General features: G+C 59.8%; 3 protein-coding genes across 7 annotated transcripts in view; 1 reads left to right on the forward strand and 2 right to left on the reverse strand.

Moving 5' to 3' along the window:
- Positions 1–822: 822 nt before the first annotated feature.
- On the forward strand, positions 823–5,924 carry IFRD2 (interferon related developmental regulator 2). Of its 2 annotated transcripts, XM_040628776.1 has the most exons (12): positions 824–1,068; positions 2,963–3,082; positions 3,168–3,252; positions 3,361–3,485; positions 3,571–3,728; positions 3,890–3,940; positions 4,027–4,205; positions 4,291–4,396; positions 4,721–4,858; positions 4,944–5,072; positions 5,156–5,251; positions 5,395–5,924. In XM_040628776.1, exons 1-12 carry the CDS (start codon positions 1,011–1,013, stop codon positions 5,473–5,475), a joined length of 1,326 nt encoding a protein of 441 aa, XP_040484710.1. In that variant the 5' UTR covers positions 824–1,010; the 3' UTR covers positions 5,476–5,924. The 2 variants fall into 2 exon arrangements, with proteins under 2 accessions (XP_040484711.1, XP_040484710.1); XM_040628777.1 differs by lacking the exon at positions 4,291–4,396 and having other exon boundaries at positions 823–1,068.
- A 97-nt stretch (positions 5,925–6,021) lies between these two features.
- LSMEM2 (leucine rich single-pass membrane protein 2) lies at positions 6,022–9,530 on the reverse strand. 4 transcript variants are annotated; one of them, XM_040628778.1, is made up of 4 exons: positions 9,452–9,530; positions 6,996–7,118; positions 6,726–6,911; positions 6,022–6,552 (listed from the first exon to the last, which is right to left on the reverse strand). In XM_040628778.1, exons 1-4 carry the CDS (start codon positions 9,471–9,473, stop codon positions 6,419–6,421), a joined length of 465 nt encoding a protein of 154 aa, XP_040484712.1. In that variant the 5' UTR covers positions 9,474–9,530; the 3' UTR covers positions 6,022–6,418. The 4 variants fall into 4 exon arrangements, with proteins under 4 accessions (XP_040484712.1, XP_008701982.1, XP_008701979.1 ...); XM_008703760.2 differs by having other exon boundaries at positions 6,996–7,115; positions 9,452–9,527; XM_008703757.2 differs by lacking the exon at positions 9,452–9,530 and having other exon boundaries at positions 6,996–8,482.
- A 1,152-nt stretch (positions 9,531–10,682) lies between these two features.
- Positions 10,683–15,027, reverse strand: part of SEMA3B (semaphorin 3B) — an 8,590-nt gene continuing 4,245 nt past the window's right edge. The window contains exons 9-19 of the mRNA XM_040628780.1: positions 14,528–14,673; positions 14,325–14,436; positions 14,139–14,208; positions 13,918–14,062; positions 13,382–13,601; positions 13,035–13,126; positions 12,909–12,950; positions 12,512–12,669; positions 12,359–12,414; positions 12,131–12,270; positions 10,683–11,638 (exon numbers count right to left, since the gene is read on the reverse strand). Of these exons, the coding sequence (XP_040484714.1) occupies positions 11,237–11,638; positions 12,131–12,270; positions 12,359–12,414; positions 12,512–12,669; positions 12,909–12,950; positions 13,035–13,126; positions 13,382–13,601; positions 13,918–14,062; positions 14,139–14,208; positions 14,325–14,436; positions 14,528–14,673 (1,583 nt within the window). The 3' untranslated portion in view covers positions 10,683–11,236. The remainder of the gene's footprint in view (positions 11,639–12,130; positions 12,271–12,358; positions 12,415–12,511; positions 12,670–12,908; positions 12,951–13,034; positions 13,127–13,381; positions 13,602–13,917; positions 14,063–14,138; positions 14,209–14,324; positions 14,437–14,527; positions 14,674–15,027) is intronic.

Genomic DNA, 15,027 nt, shown 5'->3' on the forward strand with positions numbered 1-15,027 from the left:
GTCCCTGCTACCATTTTTCTAGTCCTGGAGGGAGGATTCTGTCCCACTCTTGCTCTATTCAGTTTATAGTCAATCCTCCCATACATACCCCCCACTTCCCGTGGGACCCCTGGGATGTGGAAGGGGCCAGAAAAAAAGGTTTATATCATTTTACGTTATTATTATTATTTTGCTTACACCATTTTAAAACCAAAAGTCCTCTGAGATCACTTTGTCCCTTCCGATAAGGAAGCAGCCCTAGGGAGAGTCAGCGTTCCAGATGGTTAGGGTTGCCAGCCCAGAGCTCTGTTCCAACTCCTCACCAGGTCCATGGAGAGGTCACAGGAGACCCGCCCAGGGACAGGTGGGCTCCAGGATCTTGGCTAAGGTCTGTAGGTGCTAAGCTGTTGTCTGTCCTCTGCTTCATCATAAAGTCACTTTTTCTTTCACTGCCTAAGGTTTGACTGTTCACCCAGTTCTACCAAGCCCCACTCTCTTCCTGTCGCGAATGTCCAGCCTCAAGTGCCAAGAAATGCCTGTCCTGCCTGTCGTGGTAGGCTGCTTCAAGGCGGCAGCTTCAGAGTTAACGACTGTGTGTGGATGCACATGGGCACGGGAGGTGGGGGTGGGTGTACGCAGGGCATTGTGGGTGCATAGTTCAGCTAGAGCGTCGTGGGCTTTTGGGTCTCGGGAGTAGACTACAATTCCCGAGGTGCCTTGCGCCCAGCCGGCCGGCGGTCACCTGTGCGCACAGCCCCCTGGGACTAGTAGTTTCGGCCGCGTGGATGTGGGCCTGAACCCAATGGCCAAGAACTCGCCTTCCCGGCCACCCGTTTAGCAGGGCGGGGCGCCCCGACCCGTTTGGCAGGGCGGGACGCCTCGCGAAGATGGTGTCGCGTGTGGCGTGTGGCTCCCGTCGTCTGCCCAAGTCTCAGCTTAGCCCACCGGCCGGCGTCTCGCCGGTCTGGAGCCCTCGCCCGCCGGGTCCCTGACCCCGCGCCCTCCGCGCGCCCGCGCTACTGATTCCCGGCATGCCCCGCGCCCGTAAGGGCAGCGCGCCCCGTAAGGGCGGCCAGCGCCGCGGAGCGGGTAAGTGGGGAGCAGCAAATGAACAGCGAGCGGGGGTCCTGCGTGGCTTTCCCGTCGGTGTCCCGGAGGGTCTTGGGCGGAAACTCCTGCCTAGACCAACCTGGCGCTGCGTCCCGCAACTCCCCCGCGGCCGGCACGTGCCCCAGGAGGCAGCGGCCACGTGGGTGTCCAACTTGAGCGCACTGCTTGCAGCTCAGGAGCTCGCGTTACCGGACCTAAACCGGTGGGCACCTCCCCGCCTCAGTTTCCCCCATTGCCGCTCCACCCCAGTTGCCCCCTGTGGTGGACAAACCGCTGGACAGAGCAGGAAGCCTAACCCCCTCGCCGCTCGCTGGTGCTTTCCTGGACTGGGCTATCCGAGGGGGGCAGCAATGGGGAAGTTGCAGAATTCCAGCTTTGGTGGGCCTGGCACGAGAGGGTTGGGGAGTGCCCTGGAGCCTGAGGCAGCCCTGAGACTTATCAGCTTCGAACAGGAGCGTGTCTTGGTGCAGTAAACACATATGTTTACTTTGCAGGAATGGGGTGCCTGCTAGGCACAGCTCAGACCTGGCCACAACCCTAATAGGACTTGGGTGTGGGAATATCTTAAGAGGGTAGCGATATTCCAGAAGGACTGGTGCTGGGGGACAAGTTCATTAAATGGTGTCAACCCCAGACTTAGGAACCAAGGAATCCTGGAGGGGCTTCTGGGTGAATCCTGAGGTGAAGAAGAGAGCACCGTGCAGAGGGAAAAACTTGTGCAAAGGCCTGGCATCTGGAGGGAGCAAATGAGGGAGGCTGGGCTGCTTTGGCTGGTTAGGGTAGTAAGCGAGGAGGTGAGCAGAGGCCTGCATGCGTGCTGGACTTTTCCAGCAGGCACATGGAGTATTTAGTTCCTGAGAAGTAGGACCAGCCTGGTGACCAGAACCCATCTGGGGCTCTGCTGCAGTGCCTGCCCTTGCCAAAGTCAGCCCGTGGCCCTGAGCAGAACCCCCACACAGGAGTGTACGTTTTGCTGACCCTGACATTCTCCTGTGTTTACCTATCTTCAAGGACTGATGCGGTCAGGGGCCACTCCACTTTCTGCATTTCCCAGGTTCAGAAGAGTGCTTTGTGTCCATTCACCCAGGGCTAAAGGCCTGGTATGGTCGAAGGGGAGCACACAAGAGTTTGCTTGAAGCCTGGGGCAGCCACCCACAGTCCACTAGGAGCTGGGCTTCTGCCCCAGGGCAGATAGGTGATGTTGGTCCACAGAAGAGCCATAACTAGTTGTTTGTTTAGTTATTGTCTTCACTCGCTCTACCAAAAGAGTCCTTTAGCATCTCTCTTTTGCGGATGAAGAAATTGAGGGGGTAAAGGCTAAGCATTTGACTTGGTTACACCCCTTTTAAGATATGGAGCTGGAATTTGAACCCTGTATCTATCTGTATATATTCTATATGAACAGATCCTATAATTAAGCCCCTAACCTTTGCCCTGGCCCTTTTTAGGCATAATCTGGGCTAGTGGCTGAGCTCCCCTAGGATTTGCCTGGAAATGCCCCCACTCCAGGCTCAGCCACAGGCCTAGGTGGGGCCTGTGCAGCCCCTTCTGCCTCTACCAGGCTCTCAGTCTCCTCCTTAAAACAGGCTTTAGCCTCAGGGAGGCTGTACTCACCAAGCCTGACAGGTTTTCCTAGGCTGGGCCTCGTGCCTGATGTTCTCCAGCTGATGGACCTCATTCCCTTTCTCCTCCTTCCTGGCTCAGTGTCCCCTGCATCAGCCCTGGTGCTTCCCACCTCAGTCTGTTTTCTCATCTCTGAGAGGGGCAGGATTCTATTCTTGTGGGGTCATGAGGTTGGGTGAGGTACCCCCAGCCATCACTCATCAGTGGAGGCAGGCCAGGTGCGGCCACAAGTGTGTTTGACCCTCCCCAGGTGCCCGGAGCAGTACCCAAGCTGACTCAGGTTCGAGCGAGGATGAGGCCGTCAGTGAGGCCCGGAGCACCACCAGTGAATGCCCCAGCCTTCTTAGCACCGCAGCAGAGGACAGCCTCGGTGAGAGCGGTGGGAGTTTGGCAGGGACTCTGTGGGCATTCCCTGGGGTAGGGCGAGACGCAGGGCTGACCAGCTGGCCTTGCAGGGGGGGATGCCGTGGATGAGCAGGGCCAGCAGGAAGACCTTGAGGAGAAGTTGAAGGAGTATGTGGACTGCCTCACAGATAAGAGGTACCCCTGACCACCAGCCAACCCCCACACCCGTGTCCCTGCTCAGCCCATGCCAAGTGTGACCCAGTAGGGCTGGCCTACAAGGTCCCCTCTCTTCATCCCCCCCAGTGCCAAGACCCGGCAGGGTGCTCTTGAGAGCCTTCGCCTGGCCCTGGCATCCCGCCTACTCCCCGACTTCTTGCTGGAGCGCCGCCTCACCCTGGCTGATGCCTTGGAAAAGTGCCTCAAGAAAGGTTGGGCCCTGGGGGCTCATGGGAGACCCGAACTGGCTGGGTACTGACCCTTGCTGCATGGGCTGACCGGAAAGCATTCCTGCAGGGAAGGGCGAGGAACAGGCGCTGGCCGCTGCCGTGCTAGGCCTGCTCTGTGTGCAGCTGGGCCCTGGACCCAAGGGCGAGGAGCTCTTTCACAGCCTGCAGCCCTTCCTGGTCTCTGTGCTCAGTGATGGCACAGCTAGCCCTGCTGCCCGGCTCCACGTGAGTGTTTCAGGCTCTGTGACACCCTTCCCTCCCCTAGTCCCCAAGCAGAGAGGTGGGTTCCACCTGCCTTCAGGCTCCCCTACTCTGAGGGTGAGCCCTGTGGCCGGGAACCCAGGCTCACTCTCTGACCTTGGCATGGCTTTGCCCCCTTCCCACAGTGCGCTTCTGCTCTTGGCTTGGGGTGCTATGTGGCTGCTGCCGATGTCCAGGTAAGTGGCCTCTGGGCGCAGGTAATAGAGCACGTAGGCCCTAGCTCTGCCCCTGAGCCATTCCCACTGGCTCCCTGTGTCCCTAGGACCTGGTGTCTTGCCTCAGCTGCTTGGAAAGCGTTTTCAGCCGGTCCTGTGGAATGGGTGGCTCCACAGCCCCTGTGGTCCCCGCCAGCCTGCATGGCCTGCTCTGCGCTGCCCTGCAGGCCTGGGCGTTGCTCCTCACCGTCTGCCCCGGCACCCACATCAGCCACATCCTGGACAGGTAAGAGCCACTGCTCGCTGCGAGTGGGAGGGGAAAGGCGACGAGGCCCCCAGCCCACATGTAGCTCAGCCTGCCCCTTCCCCAGGCAGCTGCCCCGGCTGCCCCAGCTCTTGTCCAGCGAGAGCGTGAACCTGCGAATCGCGGCCGGCGAGACCATCGCACTGCTCTTTGAGCTTGCCCGGGACCTTGAGGTGTGAGGGGGGGACGGGAAGGGAGGGGGCCTCCTGACACCAGCTGTCCACACTAGGCTGGATGCAGGGGATACCGCAGAAGATAGGGCAGCCTTAGGTCATGATGGTGGGGAGGTAGCCCTAACACAGACTCAGACGCTGGGTGCCGCGGTGGGGGCTCTGAGCAGGGGTGTCTGGCCCAGGTCGGGGCCTGGAAGGGATTCAGGGGGCCAGGCAGAGGAGGAAACCACTTCTTCCGTGAGAGGAAGGCTTTGGGCAACCCCGGGTTGAGAGCTTGCAGAGCCCGGGCTTCCGCTCACACACCCTGCATTGCTGCCACTACAGGAGGATTTTCTGTACGAGGACATGGAGGCCCTCTGCGGCGCCCTGCGGACCCTGGCCACCGACAGCAACAAGTACCGTGCCAAGGCTGACCGCCGGCGTCAGCGCTCTACCTTCCGCGCCGTGCTGCACTTCGTTGAGGTACGTGTGAGAACGTGTGTCCTGGTGAGAGTGCTCCCCGGACACAGCCGCCGAGCCCTGGTCTGTGGGTCCCTCTACGCTGCAGGGCGGTGAGTGTGAGGAAGAGTCCATCCGCTTCGGCCTCGAGGTGCTCTATGTGGACAGCTGGGCTCGGCGCCGTGTCTATGCCGCCTTCAAGGACGTGCTGGGATCAGGCATGCACCACCACCTCCAGGTGGGAAGATGGACGGGGAGGGGGTACCCAGCCAGCTTGGCTCTTTAGGACCAGCCTGAGCTCGCTGCCCGTTTGTCCCCCAGAACAATGAGCTACTCCGTGACATCTTTGGCCTGGGCCCGGTGCTGGTGCTGGATGCCACTGCCCTGAAGGCCTGCAAGATATCACGTTTTGAGAAGGTTTGCACCCTTGGGCACCTTTCTCTCCCTCCGCCCCCATTCCCATGGTCTCGAGGCCCGGAGCTCTGCGGGGGCTGGAGGAAAGGGCCCGGGCCTCCCCTTCCCCGGCCCACCAGAGCCTCACGCCCCCCCCCCCATTCCAGCACTTGTACAACGCTGCAGCCTTCAGAGCGCGGACCAAGGCGCGCAGCCGCGTGCGGGACAAGCGGGCAGACATCCTCTGAGGCGAGGCCGGCTGAGGAGGAGACTGTCCACACGCGTGCCTGTGTTTTTAACAGAAAACACTGCAACAACTGGTCCCTGCCAGGAATTGTCGCTTTATTTTTTTAATGACATAACCAAAAACAGACATGGGGGTGGGGGCTGGAGGCCAGGGCGCTCGGGATCCTGGCCCCTTACCCCCGCACACAGCGCTGTGGCCTCTCCCTGCCCTGTGTCAGGCCCGGCCAGATGTGTGCTTGTCCCAGAGCTGCGGGGCACACGGTAGGAGGACTGTCCCCCTCTCTCCTTTCTCGGGCCCCGCTCCTCTGGGATGATGCGCTTCCTTGAGGGGAATGGCATCTGCACAAGTGGCGCCAGAACAGGTGGGGACGTGAGGCTACCTGGAATGGGTCTGTATGCTGATTTTTAAAGATTATTAGAGAAAATTAAACTGAATGCTCAGCCTTCTGCACCCCTTAGCTCTGGGTGTTTCTGCCTGCGCTCCCATCCACCACCCCCTGGGTCTCCCCGCATCTCCATCTCACCTTTGCCCTCCCAGACCATCTCCTCAGGTGGCCTTCCTCCCCACACTCAGAGCTCTGCCTGCCTTCGTGCTGAGGCTGGACCCCCACTGGGAGGCCTGGCAGAGTTTGGGCAACAGGGTGGGGGCAGCTATTTCTAGACTCTGGACCTGCTGTTTGGGGGAAGCCAAAGACTGCTGACAGGCCACAGAAGGAGCCAGGAGGCTGGTGTCGCTTCCTCTGACCTTGGGCCACCCAAAGCAGGGCCTTGGCCAGGCCTGGCCTGAAGACAGGAGAGGCAGGTAGCTGTGGGGTCAGGTCAGACTCTTGTACAAAAACCTCACCAAGGAAGTCGTGTGGAGCAGTGGGTAAGGAGAAACCTGCCTTGGCCACTTTATTCCCACCCCCCCACACACACCCCCAAGCCCCGGGTCCAAGTGGTATCTCAGCTGGGTGCTTGGGCCTCACTGGAGTTGAGCCTCCGCAGCTGGCTGAGGCTGGCAAGCCGGAGTCTGAGTAGCGTCTCCTCCTGGGTGCGCAGTGTGTGTGCCAGCATGCGGAGGGATTCACTCTGCAGCACTGTGGACAGGCAGGCAGGAATGGGGGGTTATCAGACCACGTGCCACCCCACAGCTCCCCACCCTTTGCTGTCTCAGCCTCGGCAGCTGCTCCCTCCCGCTGTGCAGAAGGGCCTTCGGGTCCCAGCTGCTCGCCCTCAGTTCCCACTTGGTTCCCCTACGGTGCGTCCGTACCGCTCAGGTAGACGGCCAGGATGGCGAGGGCCAGGCAGGTGAGCACCAGCAGTGCCAGCAGCAACAGGAAGCCCGCCCTGCCTTGCACGGGCCCACAGCCAGCCTGGGCACACAGTGACGGGGGCAGGATGCCCAGTAGCTCGTCCCATGGCTGCGCCTCCTCGGCCAGGTAGGGGCACAGTGAACCTGTGGGGTAAACGGGGCATCAGGAGGGTAGGGGTTGTACCTGCCTTCCTCCCCTCTCCCAGCACGTCAGTCCCGCTGCCCTACCCCCGTCACCTCCGCTGTGCAGGTCGCTGATGGACTCCACCCGGTGCAGGCGCACCTCCTGTACGTGGTTGGGGGCCAGCGGTGCCCTGCTCCTGGGGCTCAGTGTCAGTGCCACGGTGTCTGCTGGGACAGTGCAGGGCTGATTCAGCCAGCAGGTCACCCCCCTGCCTTCTTCAGGTGGCTTCCAGCAGCAGCAGGGGCTCAGAGAAGATGGGAAAGGACAAAGGGACGTTGGCTCCAAATGCCCTAAAACCCAACTCAGGAATGACCCTTGGTTTGGAGCCAGGATGACCTCAGAACCCCGTAGGCCTGTTACCACCCGCAGTAGCAGATGGTGCATTTGACTTGCTCACTACGTTTCCTCCCAAGCACCGCAAGGACTTTCAGGCATTCCTCTGCCTGCTCCTGCCTAGGGAGTTTAACCAGCCTGGGAGGACTAAACCCACGGTGCGTGAAATTCATCCCTGCCTCTTCCGCTATCAGTTTTTCCTGCAGACCCTGCAAGTTAGCCATCAGGTCAGACCCAGTGTCTGGCACCTTCAAATCCCCAGCAGAAGCAGCCCCTTCCTGGCTGGGTGATGCTTGTCCCTTGTGGCCTTAGCTCTGCTTGAAGGGGTTCAGCGAGATCTGTGATTCAGCTGTGCTTCTGTGAACCCTGCTGTTCTCACTCAACATCGTAACAGGAGACCTGCCTTTGTTAACAAGCTGTTCTACGTGCTTCTGAGGCCTCCTTGGAGGCTGCCTGGGCATTTAGGTTGTTTCCAGTTCCCTTCAGAAGTGAATAACCCCTAGGGAAGGACATGCATCAGTGAGTATGAAGGTTTTTCCCAATTTCCTAATCGTTACTAAGGACAGATTCCTGGAAGCAAAATCACTGGCTTAAAGAGCAGGGGCTTTTTCTCAGCCATCATCAAACTGTCCTCCAGAATGATTGTCCATAGCCCCCAAAAGGGCACATCACCACCATTAGGCCTTTTCGTTGGGAAAAAAATTACATACATACATACATACGTGTACGTGTACGTTTGCCAAACTGGGAGATGAGGAAAGGCCTTTGACCTCTTCAGTTGGGTTTCTTTGCCTGGAGTACCTTCTATCCATTCCCAGCCTCTGCCCACTTAGTCACTGGGGTCTCTCTACTTTTCTTGTGATTTTTTTATTTTTAGACCCATCAAAAGTATTCTGTGATTTCTAAAAATTACACTTTACTACTTTTACTTTTTTTTTTTTGGCCCCTTAAACCTCCAGATACCCAGCTGGATGCTAGATAACAAAAGAGGGGGAGCATTGAGGGAGTGCCTCCTGTTAGGGGCAAGGGTGATTGGATTTTCTGTCACTTTCAGAACAATAACTCAGCCTTCGTGATTTGCTTGAAACTGGCCCCGGACGTGCCCCAAAGTAAAGCGAGATGCTGCTAGTCATGTTTGGGTGATGGGTTGGGGGTCATATTAAATTCCTCTCTGCACGTGGCTCTGCTTTCCCCACTTTTTATATGTATATATATATATTTATTTTAGAGAGTGTGTGCACACAAGCAGGGGGAAGGGCAGGAGAGGGAGAGAATCTCGTTCAGGCTGTGACTCCCTGCTGAGCGCAGAGCTGACACAGGGCTCAATCTCACCACCCAGAGATCAGGACCTGAGCAGAAATCCAGAGTTGGCCGCTTAAGTCACTGAGCCATCGGGGGACCCCTTCCCCTTTCTAAGTTGAACTCGGATTCTGTTCATTCCCAGGAAGAACATGGTAAACATCGTTGTTAGAACCCCAACAGGAGGCAAACATCCCCCACCACTACTGGGGGCTGGGCGCCCCCCATCCAGTTGAAATGGTGAAAATGTGATAAGGGAGCTGACCCGCTGGGCCAAGCTGGAGCGTGGAGCAGCTGGGCGTCCCTGTTCTGGCCCCTCTGAACCTCTGCACTTGCATGCAGTGGGGCAGGTAGGTGAGTGGACCCAAAGTCTTCACTGGCTATCAGTCGAGCCAGGCCAGGGGATCCCAACCAGCTAATGGTTGGGTCCATTTAGGCCCAAGTTGGAGGAGGCCGGAGTTCTGTCCACTCCCAGTCTCTGGGCCACGTGCCCAAATGCTTCCTGGAACCACTGCCTGCCCAGATCCCAGCTTCCTCCCTGAATGAAGAGCCCAACTGGCCCAGCGTCTGCCCTGCCCACACCCACTTGGGCACAGCCTGTAGTTGACTAGGTAGCTCCCCCCAAACCCCCCTGTCCTTAGCAGAAGAGACAGGCAGGGCCTGTTTCCTGGTGTTCCAGACGTGGTAAGCCCTTTCCCCATGCACGGTGGTGTGTGGGGCGGGGGGGGGCAGTTCCCTTTACTCAAGCTGCAACATGGTGATTGATGACTAGTCAAGGAAGTGAGGTCAGTGGGATGGGGCAGGGTTGCTCCATGATTCACAGGGTCACAGAACTGGGGCCTTGCCCTCCCCCATAATCCCCTCCTACCTTCTTGGGTCTCCTCAGGCATGGCGGGTGGTGGGCAGTTGGGCTGATAGTAACACCCGGTAGCAGGACAGGATGAAGGCAGCAGTGGCTCCTCAGGGCTGGGGGAAGGCTAGCCACCTCCCAGCCTGGGCCTAAAATAGGCCTGAGCTCAGCCCACTGGGCTATATTTAGAGGGGGCAGCTCTCAGCCATGGGAATGGGTGGAGTGACCCACATGGGCCAGCCCAGGCTATCTAGCTGGTGAAGGAGCCCAGACAAGAGCACACCTCCACTAATGGAAGTGCCCAGGGTCTTTCCTGGGGAACCCTGGCACCCCCATATATGCACAGGCCTTGATGTCTTTATCCAGACAGGCTGCCTCATGCTCACCTCCAGCAATGCCCCACATGGCAGCTGAGACCTTAAGGGAGCCCTGTGCCTCTCTACCCCCACAGACCCCTACTAAAAGCTGGGTCATCTCTACTCCAAGCAAATGGACAAGCACCTACCCCTGTATGACCGGCTGGCCCCAGGGATTGGAGTGATAGATGGCTGGAACCCAAGCCACGAGGGCTCTGACACGCCTATACACACAGGCACTCATGTTGGTCAGTGTGCAAACTTAGATTGAAGATTGGGATTTCTATTAATAAGCTTACAAGCTGGGGTAAGGGATTGCCTCCTCTCTGACCTCCATTTTCTCATAAAACAGGAATGACAATGATTCCTGGCACGGGACACGTGAGAATGGAAATACAGCCACATGTCAGAAGCACTTAGCACAATACAGTTTCAATCCTTCCTCCTCTCCCCACAAGGGTATACAAGTCACACGATTTGTGAGGTACCACTTACCCTTGAAGGGAGGAAGTGGCCGAGCTTAGGGCCCACCCTCTGCTATTGGACACCTGAGGCCCCCCTCCCAACTGGGACAAAGCAAAACAATGGGCTCTGCCTCCTTAAAACATCCCAAATCCATCGCTTCACTGTATCACTGGCCTCCTTGATGTTCCTCACACACAGCAACCTTGTTTCCGTCTCAGGGCCTTTGCACTGGCTGCTCCTGCCTAGACTGCTCTGCCCCCAGATACTCCCACGGCTGGCTCCTTGTCGTTTAGCTCAATGATGCTTTCTCACGTGATTTTACATATCACCAAATTTCATTTTCTTCGTACCACACAGCCAAGAAATCCTATTCAGAATACAGTGTGTATGTCGGTAGAACCCCAGAAGGCCCCACAGAATCCACTCAGTCACATGGAAACCATCTTTAATCCTCACCACAGCATCCTTAGCAGAAACCGAGGTCTTGAGACCACTAGGAAGTCGCCCAAGGTCGCACGGCAAGACCCAGCACCAGTGGCTGTGTGCTGGGGCCATTCCAGCTTCGGCTGATAAAGTGTTTATTGCATTAGTACAGTCGGCCTGCCCCACCCCCACCCCCACCCGCTCAGCCTGTTCACAGCTTTCTGCTCATTGCCCAGGGAGGAGGTCCTTCCCCCGGGGTGGGCACTCCGGGCACCTCCTCCGCCCAGGTCGTTGCTCTGGAGCCCTGCTTCTCTGCCACCTCGTGACCAGCAGGACCCTGTGCCCGGCCTGGGCCGCCCCTCCCAGGGCTACATTCAAGGGTTATCCTCTGTTAATAAATAAGCCGGCGAGGCAGCCCCTCGGCCAGGGCCTGTCGGTCGGTCGGTGTCTCCATCGGCCGGGGACCAGTGTGCCGGGCCCCCTAGCCATGCATCCCCCGGGTCTGTCCTCCCGCTCCTGCCTGGAGTCGGCTTCCCCGCACCCAGCGCTGCCGGCTGCATCACCAGTGCGCGGCGCTGCGCGGCCCCCGCTCAGCGCGCTGCTCGGGGGCGTGCCTTCGGCGGTTTCGGCCCTTCCTCCGCGACTCGGGAGACGGTGGGCGCGACTCCGGCTGCAGACGACACATTCGCAGGGAGCTGGCGCCACCGCCGCCCGGCTCCACCAGCTGCAGGAAGTCCCGGTACCAGAGCTTGGGGCCCGGAGGGGCGACGGGAGCAGCCTCCTCGGTCCGGGCCAGCCTTTCGGCCTGCGCGGCGCTCAGCACGTGTAGCGCCAGGCGACGCAGCGGCTGCGAAAAGCCCTGCTCCACAGCTGCGCACAGGTACACGCCTGAGTCCCCGCGCCGCAGCCCGCGCAGCAGCAGCCCCCGCGTCATGCGCTCCGCGCGCTCCTCCGCAGCCACCTGCAGGCCGGGCCAGCGGGACGCGTGGGCGTCAGGGTCGGGAACAGGGAAACTCGGCTCCAGGCCGGGCCGGGAGAGGCCTAGGGTCCACGGCGGCCGAGCGGGAGCAGGACAGGGGCGCCCGCAGGTGCACATTTGAAGGCTGATGCACCCGGACCGGTAGTCTAAAAGTGGATCCCCGTACGGGGCGGGTTCATCTGGACATGGGGGGCGGGGCAGGGAGCTCAATAGGCGGGGCGGGGCTCCTCTCGGATGGGGGAGGGGGTGTCTGGAGTCTAGTTAGACGGAATGAGGCCTCACCAGGATGTAGCGTGCAGACAAGGGCCCAAAAGGGACTTAGGGACCTGGCTGGGCGGGTCTCACTGGGCCGGGCCGGACCTGGTCTAGAGGTGGGACCCGGCCGAGGGCCTCATTGGCTAGGGCGGGGCCTCTCCTAGACGTAGGGGGCGGGACAAGGGCCTGTTTATAGCAGCAGAGCGGAAGGAGGCTCACCTGGCTGCGGGCAGCCTCTCCTGCGCGCTGGAAAGTCCATTCCACGCGTGCCTGCAGCGAGCGGGGCTCACACTCCAGGAAGGCGCTGCCGCCCTCCACACCGAACACCTTCCGCTCCAGCAGTGTGGGGTGGGACGAGTCTGGGGAGGGCAAGGGATTGTCAGATTCACGCAGGGCAGGATGGGGCGTCTTCAAAGGCCGAGAAGTGCGGGCAGCTGGGGCACTCACCCCCGGAGCACAGCGTACTGGGGTCGCCATTCTTCACGTCTTGCCGCCGAAACCGCCTGGGGGAAGGGGGACACATGGTATTCCCATGAGCCCTTCTTCACTTAGCCAGGTGTGGCAAAGGACGCCGGGTGGCCCGCCCCCGACCCTACGCACCTTTTAGAGCTGGGCTGGAAGCGCGTGCACGCGGCCCCGTCCCAGGCGCAGTAAGGGTCACGCGCCAGGCAGCATTCGGCGCAGGCGCGGCCGTGGGCAGCACAGCGGTGCAAGGGGATCTGGGCCACCGCGCTCCGTGAGGCTACGTACAGCTGGTGCTAGGGGGCACGAGGGGCTCCGGGCTGACCGAAGGCAGCCCTGTGCCCGCCTCCCATGGGTCAGAGATCCCTTACCCCACTTGACAGATGGGAACACTGAGGTCTCAGGTCACGCAGTCTAGCGAAGGCAGAACCTATACTCAAACCCGGGGCTTCGAACTACCAAGGGAGGTGTGGGGGTGGGGGCATCCGGGGAACGCATTGAGTCCCTTTTACCCCCAAGACTTCTGGTCACTTACTCTCTTAGAAGAGATCTGCATGCTGGTGATAGCAGCTGAGTCCTGAGAAAGAGGAGGAGTTCTGGGATCAGGGATCAGTGGGATGGGGTTATTCCAGGCAGGGGGCGGGGGGAGCCTAGGCCTCACCTCAAACACGTGCAGCTCCTCCAAGAGCAGCCCCTCCCCGGTAGGCCGGCTGCCCTTGGGGACCGAGATCACCTTCAGCACCGTGCCAACATCTGCAAGGATGAGGAGTGAGTGACTCCTTGTGTTCCCTGATAGCTGGGGCTGGGGTCTCCCCACTTCTGAGGCCTTTGCCCTCAGCATGGTTGGGTCGCTGAAGAATGTGGGCTGGAGCAATGGGAGCAGCATCCAGAAGGAGATGGGGACATAACGCAGGCAAAGATGTGGAGGTGAGATCGGACAGGGGCAGCTTCCAGGAACAGGCTAGAGTCTAGACTGGGTTTAATGGGTGGTCATGGCAGGACGCTGACCTGTGCCAATGAAGAGGACGTCGTAGTGTCCGTCAGCAGCTGCCACACGGTCTGCAGTGATCTGGGTGAAGGTGTACCCGGCACCCACTTGCAGGAAGAGAGGGCGCCCACCCACGGGCAGGACCGAATTGTACATGAGGGGGTGGTTCCGGGCAAATTGAATGACGTCATCAGGAAAGTCCTTGGTAGAACTGAAGGTGCCAAAGGTCTTGCTGGGGCACTGGGCGATGGGGAGGAGGCGCGACAGGGATGTGGGTATGAGGGTCTGGTGGGCCCACAAGAGACCTCCAGGGACTGGAAGTGTGTGGGGGTGCTAACGGACGGAGCCTTGCCCTGGGAATCTGCAGAGAGAAGACCCAGCCTTGCCCGTGGGAGGGGGAAATGTGGCCTTCCTTCTAGAAGCCCTGTGTGATGAAGGTGATGTTTATCCACCCATAACAAGAGGAAGAAAGCACATTCACCAAGAAAATCCCAGGCCAAGTTCTCCACCCCTGAGACTTTAAGTGGGTCACGGTGGGAATCCTGGGGCTACGCACCATGCCTGGCCGGGGGTAGGGGACACGGCCCTGATAGGACACCCACTGGTGCAGGGGCCCTTCCTTGTGTGCAAAGGGCCCCAGGAAGGCACGGCGCACATCGTTCATGCTGTACACGCACACTGCTGAGCCTTGGAAGATGGTGCTGTAGGCGAAGCAGTGAGCAGAGTGAGGGCCCCGCAGAGCCGGGCCGGCCCCGCCCGCTACCTCCCGCCCCTCACCTGGATGTGGAGAAGACGGCATAGAGCAGCGGGCTCCAGCGGTCCCTCAAGGACAGCAGGAACACATCCTCTGTGGGGAAGGGGCCTAGTTGGGGGAGGGCACACAGCCCTCTGGGCGGCCCGGCTCCTGGGTCTGGGCCCCTGCCCTCCGTCTCCCCAACTCCATCCTCCACGCCTGGCACTCACGGAGCTGGTCGAAGTGCGTGTCACCCTCGACACCGGGCACGGAGCACACCAGACGCGCCTTCAGGAACGTGGTCCACTTGTTGACCAGGCTGCGCTGGCCACCCACGTCATTCTGCGGGGTCAATCAGAGAGCATGAGGGGGAGGCCCAGACAGGCCAAAGGGCAGGGGCCTGGTCACCGCATATGGCCCAGGGACTCCTCACCCGACAGATCTGGCCAACACGGGACACAGACAGGCGTCCCAGCGCCGGAGCAGCCTCCACGGCCGACTCACGGAAGAAGAAGTAGATCTTGTCATCATCAGGATTCTCGCTCTCCGGGATCCAAAAGACCTTGACGAACTTGGGCTCTAGCACCAGGAGGTGTGGAGTCAGCAAGGTCCTGGCCCTGCACTCATGAGACCCACACTCTCTCCTTCCTCTGGTGCCCCCGGAAGACTGCGGGGCAGCATCTGAGCACCCAGTCTCTAGGACCAAGTTTATTGGGATGGCCCTGCAAGCGGACAGGATCTGCAGGATCAGGGCCTGTGAGTCAAGAAGCAGCCACAAGAGGGCAGCAGAGACCGAGACTACCTGGACAGCAAGCCTCTCCCCTCACCCCTGACAGCTCCCCAGGCCAGTGGGCCAAGAGAGGAGGGAGATGGCTGATCAGTTGTACATTCACTCACGAATCTTCCTCTGGAGCAGGGAGCAGATGCCCCCAT

This window comes from Ursus maritimus, unplaced genomic scaffold (assembly GCF_017311325.1).
Source record: "Ursus maritimus isolate PB19 unplaced genomic scaffold, ASM1731132v1 scaffold_14, whole genome shotgun sequence".
In the NCBI taxonomy this organism is placed as follows: domain Eukaryota; kingdom Metazoa; phylum Chordata; class Mammalia; order Carnivora; family Ursidae; genus Ursus; species Ursus maritimus.